We start from the raw sequence: 7,351 nt of genomic DNA, 5'->3' as shown, positions 1-7,351 counted from the left end.
GGGAAGGGAACGTAGGGGTTGGGAGTAGGCTCGGTGACAGGATAGGTTAGCCGAACAAAGACGATAAAGGGGGTTAGGGGACGATTTATAGTGGGGAAGTAAAAATAAAAAAATAAGTTGGGGCTAAATTGGGGTTTGACAAATTAAGGGAGTGGGTATGTACAGTGACAGGCAAAGGCGATAGGTTGGGAGGGAGACAAGTAGGTAGGTCCGAGCCCGCCTTCCGGATGGCCAGCACCACCGCACTCCCTCCACCAACCTCCACTGAACGGCAAAGGCTGGCCACTTCATCGGCTGGCCGTGTTTTGCTTCAAGGCCTGTGCCGGCCACTTCAGCCGGCTGGCTGTTTTTCTTCAAGGCCTGTGCCGGCCCACTTCATCGGCAGCTGTTGTGTTGCTGCAAGGCCTGTGCCGGCCGGATCATCTGCAGCTGTGGTACTTCAAGGCCTGTGCCGGCCAGTTCGTCTGCCGGCTGTGTTTGCCTGCAGCGGCCTTATTCTGCGGGCTGTGTTTGCCTGCTGCCTTTGCCATGCCATGCCCACTGCCCCTGTTCACCAGCCCCGTTCAATTTTTGCTTTCCCCCCCCTGTTCATTGCCATGTGCGCCAGGATCAGAAAGCAACAGTTTGCAAGCTGCAAGAACTGCCCTGTTGGCAGCTACAACACGGGCCTGCAGTGGCGGCCCGTGCACCGTGTTTGTGTTCATCCATCCATTCGTTGTGTTCATTGCGTGTGCCACTTGAGCTGGCACGGAGACTGCGTTTGTGCAGCCCATGCACCGTTGTGGTTCACTACGTTCAGTTCAAAAGGGAAGGCCTTGGACTGCGTGTGAGCAGCCAGCCACGTTCCCTGTCACCTGCATTGTTTTGAGCCAGAGACTGCATGCGAGCAGCCTGGCTCCCTGCTAACTGCTTTTCTTTTGCAGAGTTCATTGATCCTGGGCCATGGTTTAGTGTAAAATTTGTAAGTTAAGGTAAGATGTACTGTACATATGAGTGCGCCCCCGGCATGTTTGTCTTAGCGCCGGCAATTTTATTTAAGTCGTCCGTGTGAGTGAGTTTGTTTAGGTAGTTACTCAGCCCTTAGGTTATTTATTTTGGGGACACGAATACCATGAATGTCGCACTCAGGGATCCGTAGGTAAAATGTACTAGGGGAAAACTACACATGATGGCACACGAAAATTTGACGACTCGGGACGAGTCTGTAAAAAGGGGAGGGGAAGTGTTGTGGTTGACCAAATTCGCAAACCACCATTCAGGTCCCTTAGGTGAGATATCTCGGTAAGTATATGTGTAGTTAGGCCCAAACCCGTTGTCTAGAGGGAATAAATGTCATTCATGAGGGCTGCGACTCTTCAGGATAGCCGTTTTTCTTTTACTATCTTTATTTTGGACCAGCCGCCATTATTACCACCACCAACCACGTCTCAACAGCCATCACAACAACAACCACCAACCACAACGCCGCTTCACCACAACCGCCACGACCTTTACCGTCACAACTCGCCACCATCGCATCACCGTCATCTCGCGCCACTCGTGGGCACCGATGCTGGACTCGTGTAGGGCGCGCACCGAGCAGCGTGTTCAAAAGCATCGCGGACTTACCGCAGAAAAACGGATCAAAAACGACTCACGCCCACTTTTGTTCCGTCCAATCGGTGAGCGAGGGGCGGTTTGGCCCCGCCTCCAGGGCGTTGGAGGGCGGTCGCTATATGCAAATTCATGGATCAAAAAGCATTCACGCCCACTTTTCCTCGGGCCAATGGGGAGCGAGGTGAAAGGTCGGAGGCAGAGGGTCAAAGATGAAAGAGCGAAGCCACGGGGCTTATAAAAACGACTGCGTTTGTCAGACGAGGCAGTTGGAAGTGGAGGGAGTTGAGTTTTGGAGTTCGGAGAAGCAGTTCGCAGTTGGGAGTTCGCGGAGTCGGAGTGAAGAGGACGGAGCTGTGGAGAGGCGGCGGCGGCGAAGGCGGTTGAGGGGGTGCTCGCGTCGGATTCGGGGAACTGCGGAGGGAAAGGCCGGCGGCGCGACCGAGGTCGTGGTGGAGACGCTCGTCGCGGGACCCGAGATTTTGTGAAATCCTCCTTTCCCCCGAGCATCAGCAACCCCCTCCTGTTTCCCCCCGCGCTGAGATAGTGCGACAAAAGGGGGCCCCCTTCCCACCCCCTGCCAGCCACTGTCCGCGAGGCCCGCGGAGTTGAGGCACCACCGCCGCTCCGCGTCTCATCATCAGACGGGTAGGCCCGACACGGTCTCGGCCCCAGGCCCACCTACCCCCCCCTCATCCTGGAGGGTGGTTCTTTTTCTTTTGCTTTGGGAATATGTGTTGTCGGCGCCATCTGTGAAGTAAAATTGTATAAGTGTTGCCGAGTGCTCGCGTAGTCGGTAATAGATCTGCATTGTTGCATTTGCTTTTTGTGTTCTTCTTTTACATGTGCTTTTGGTGGAATTGTATATGTGTGCTTTCCGTTCATCGCGGAATAAATGTGCTTATTGTTGAACTGTTTTCCCGCTTTGCTTCGTCATTTCTTTCATTGAATCCCCATCTTGCTTCACGTAAAGGGTTGGTCGTGGGCTAAGAAGCCCGATAATTAATCGAACCGTCGAGGCCGACGAATAACACCGCTCGGTTATCCCGATAGTACGGAACGGGTCGCTTAAGTGGCCCGTGTCCGAAGTCGACCTGCGGCGAGGTGCGATCGCCCGGTCTACCCTCCGTGTGGGTACTTAGGTAGGTCGAATTTGGCGAGCAACCCTATCCCACGCGGGGGCCGATTGGCACGATCGCGGTGAGACCGAAAGGTCCACCCGTGACTGGTTCCCGGCGTTAGTCCGAGAGGGTCACGACTGGATTGTCCGTCCGGTGGGCGACGTGCCGCGATTCGAGTTACGTGGCCGTCCGCACGCCGGCGGGCGCGAATCCGCAACAGTATCAACAGGACATTTGTCCAGGGCCCAAACTCCTGGGGCCCAAGAAAAACATACCAAACATTTATTTATTTATAAAGCTTGCCAGTGTCTTTGTGGACTCAAAGGTAGCAGAGCAAGGGAAGAGGTATATGGGTTCACATCTGCTATGTAAGGCTGGCAATTCGAATTTTCCCATGCAGTTTTTGTTAAATTTGTGTTCACGTTCCATCAAAATCACTTTATTTACCTCCAACTGATAATTACCTCCACCCACCGAAGGTGGATGGAGGTTATGTTTTCACCCCTGTCTGTTTGTGAACAAAATGTCTCAAAAAGGTGTGTAAGGATTCGGACAAAATTTGGTGGAGAACTTGGGTAGACGACAAGGACGAAATGGTTTGATTTTGGTGAACGTCAGAATCCGGATCCAGATCCGAGAAGTTTTCAAGTGATTTTTCACCATTGAGTGACAGGGCTAAAACGTTATATAGCACGACCTCTCAAAAAGATATACAAGGAAGACAGACACAGGTGGAGGCCATTCAGCCCATCTTGCCTGCACCAACATCACACTAATTTATCAACACAAGATCCAAAGAAGAAAATGCAATAAAAAAATTTTTTTAATCCATTTATTTTAAGTTTTTGTCGTTTTTTTATTTTATTTTATTCCCCTCAGGGGAGGGAGCATGGGCTTGGTTAATAACACAGAACATCAACCACACAACCCCCCTTGATAAGACCCCCACCAACAGCACTCCGTACACATGCACACAATCACCCATCAATACTCAAACTACTCAAAATTCTTATCAACATCCCCATTCCCCTCCATCTCCATCACTTCCAGTTACCTATCTAATTCTAATTTAAACTTGTCTACTTTTTCTGCTGCCACCACCTTTCCAGGGAGGCCATTCCATGCATTAACGACTCTCCGAGTGAAAGTCCCCTGCCTTGCTACCATCTTAACTCTCCTCTTGTTTACTCTCAATCTATGGCCTCCAGTCTGATCACTGTCGACTCTGTTGAATAAATTCATCTGCACTTATTTTATGTTTACTTTTCATTATCTTAAAAATCTCTATCATATCTCCTTGTAACTGCCTCTTTTCTAGTGTATAAAGTCCTGTCTCCTTCAACCGCTCCTCATAGCTGAGACTAACTGGGCCTGGAATCAATCGAGTAGCCCTGCGCAGAACCCTCTCCATGGCATCTGTGTCCTTCCGGAATTGTGGTGACCAAAACTGGACACAATATTCTACATGTGGCCCTCACTAAATTCCTGGACAATGTTAACACCTCCTTTTTTGATTTATAAAGGATCCCCCTCTCAATACAACCTAAAACCCTATTTACTCTACCTACTGCCTGGCACTGTGCTACCTGCTTACCTCCATATCTATTACCACCCCCAGATCCTTATACCAGGTGACACGCTCCAAAATTACCCCTTGCATCCTGATGGTTCACGAAAAAAATTTTTACGAAAAAATAAGTGACCACTATATTCGTTATTGTTGTGTGTCTGTCTGTCTGTCTGTCTGTCTGCCCCGAGCATAGCTCCGTGGGTTTTGATCCGATCCTGATGAAATTTTGGTGGGAGGTTTATATCATGATCTAGTTGTGTTTTCCTGAGAATGGGCGTGGTGCGCCCATTATGGGTGGAGCCACGCCCCAAAAACATGTGTTTTTAGGGGGTAGCCAATTTCAATTTGCATCTTCTCCTTGGGGGTTTGTCGAATCTGACAGTGGTTTCGGTATGTGGTTAGCCCAATGGCACCTGCATAGCCCCACGGAGCTCGATTTTTCATTTTAGTTCCAAGGTCAAGGTCACAAGGTCACGAACTTAGAAAATTGCGAATTTTGACATAAAAATCATACGGCCACCCAAACTTTGAGAGCAAGGATGACAATATTTTTTATGCCTAATCTTGAGGTCATTCCCCACCTAAAGTCTAAAAACCATTTTGCTCTATCTCGAACACCTTGCCCGTGGCGCCCCCTTCAAGTTTGTTTTTACACTGATTTCATCAAAGTATGGATAATCCGATGAGTGCGAAATGCCGTATAGCCTATATGACGTTATATTGTTCCTGGAATGTTCCAGAGGAAGTTTTGCACCAAAGGCCATAATCCTTGACCTTTGACCTTTAAAGTTCACAAAGGTCAAATTTTCAAAGTTGTGGGAATCGAACCGGGTTTTCGACCTTCTTCGACGAACTAACTCCAATAAGCTATAGCACGTATCGTTTCCTTATTTTAATGTCCACGACATTGTTTTGTTACCTTTAAAGGTTATGCAAAGGTCAAATTTTGAAAGTTGTACGAAACGGGGTTTTCGACATTTTGCAGCTAATAACCTGTCACTTGTACGACATCATGTTGATCATTTTTATAACTTGGTCAAACATTATCACATTGTCTCATCCTTGACTTCTGAAACAATCTACATCGTCAAATATCGCTCGTGAACCATCGTCGTCTTCAGACTTGTAATCTCTATTTTCATTGTTCTTACCAATCCACAACACCTTACATTTGCTCAGGTTAAATTGCATCTGCCAGTTTTTTACCCAATCTATGAAAGTCTCAATACTTTCCTGAATCTGATCCCACCCCCTCTGCTATCCACCTCACCTCCAGGCTTTGTATCATCTGCAAATCTTACTCTTTACCCAATTATCCAAATCGTTGAAGTAAATAATGAACAGTAATAGTCCGAGTACTGATCCCTGAGGTACCCCGCTACTTACATACTACCAACAAGACATCTTCCCACTCACAGCCACTCTTTGCTTCCTACCACGAAGCCAGTTTTCACTCCAATTAGCTACCTGACCAGCCATTCCACAAGCCCTCACTTTGACGAACAACCTCCGATGTGGTACCTTATCAAACAAAGTTGTGCACGGATTGGGACGAAACTTGGTGGATGAGTTAGTGAGGTGACAAGAACAAGCCGATTAAATCTTAGCTGAGGTCCAAATCCAGATCCGGCCCATCAGTGGAATACAAAACGTAAACTAATCAGCTTGGTGGAGGTATGCGGTATTTCTTGTCCTTCTCGGTGAAAATATTTTTTACTTTTAATTTATCTTCAGTTAAAAAAACAAGAAAAAGTATTGTAGTGAAATGTTTATTGATCTATACACAGGAATGCTCTTTATTTATTTATTTTTTCTCTTCCCACTACATTTCAAGAATGGTGGTGGGGAAGGGGAGAGAGGGAGTGGAGAGGGGTGAAGGGGGGAGGGAGGGCAATGAGTATCAAATGCTGTAGTGACATCAATCAACACAGATGGTTAATGTTAAATGGATTGGTGTGTGTGTGTGTGTGTGTGTGTGTGTGTGTGTGTGTGTGTGTGTGTGTGTGTGTGTGTGTGTGTGTGTGTGTGTGTGTGTGTGTGTGTCAAAGTTGTGGATGGTATGTGTATGTGTATGTGAAGTTAGGAAACATGTCATGGTTAGGAAATGCTCAGGAAAGTCAAAGTTGAGCAATAACCGGGGTGCGGTATTTCTTGCACACACTTTAACCATTTAAACTCACTCTTTAAACGTACTGGTGAAGTGACATTGTAACCTGGCACAAATGGAGAGACTTTGGATTTACATCACAATCCAAATGATTTTCGTCTTGTCCGCCGCTGCTTGGACAGGTATGTCAATCATACCTTTTCGATTTTTTTTGATATATACAGTATATAGTTTTTTCCCTAACACGAGGGTTGTTCAACGACTTCTCGGAACGAGATACACAGGGAGTCAAGAAATTCCAACGGCTCGGATTCCAACTACCCAAGGCTCATATACAGTATTGGATTAGTAAGTTCATTCCTTCCACACTAATTACATGTACTTATCGACATTGAAAACTTCACATAACTTTGACGATTCTTGGACAATTATTGAGACCTAATTCCAAGAATTTTTTTGAAAACTCACACGTGCCGAGTGAAGCGTGTAAAGTACTAACAAGTTGCAATTCAGCATCTGCTGGTGTTTTTGCTTAAATATGAGGAATGCTTTCTATCTGGGGTGTGTTCTGTGAGCAAGCGGCTTGCTTCCCGCTTACCAAGCCGCTTGTTTGATTCAAGGCACTCAAACAAGCATACCAATGCAAACGGAGTGTTTGGAAGCGCTTAACAAGCCGGCCGTCTCCCTGTAAACAACAATGCCATCATGGCAAATGGAGCAAATGTTGTCTGGACCGTCATTTTCAGTTTTACTGCATCTTCTTGCAACAACAACTTCCCCAAAACGAATTTATTGTGTTATCAGGGGCTACAGAATACGAGTAAGAGGGAAAGAAAGATAAATAATTGGGGGAGTCAGAAGGAGGAACCCGTGATCAATGGACACAAGCTTATCTGTGGACCTACCCCATGCAGTTTGGAGAGGGGTAGGGGATTTGCATATTTAGATATTGAAGAATTA

At 47.0% G+C, this 7,351-nt stretch overlaps 1 protein-coding gene across 1 annotated transcript in view; it reads left to right on the top strand.

Moving 5' to 3' along the window:
* Nucleotides 1–6,402: 6,402 nt before the first annotated feature.
* Nucleotides 6,403–7,351, top strand: part of LOC147028013 (thrombin inhibitor hemalin-like) — a 53,501-nt gene continuing 52,552 nt past the window's right edge. Inside the window, exon 1 of the mRNA XM_085877936.1 lies at nucleotides 6,403–6,573. Coding sequence (XP_085734062.1) covers nucleotides 6,507–6,573 — 67 coding nt within the window. The 5' untranslated portion in view covers nucleotides 6,403–6,506. The remainder of the gene's footprint in view (nucleotides 6,574–7,351) is intronic.

This window comes from Eptatretus burgeri, chromosome 4 (genome assembly GCF_056783735.1).
Source record: "Eptatretus burgeri isolate ZD-2024b chromosome 4, Ebu_testis_v1, whole genome shotgun sequence".
Classification (NCBI taxonomy): Eukaryota; Metazoa; Chordata; class Myxini; order Myxiniformes; family Myxinidae; genus Eptatretus; species Eptatretus burgeri.
This window is presented reverse-complemented; position numbering and strand designations above follow the sequence as displayed.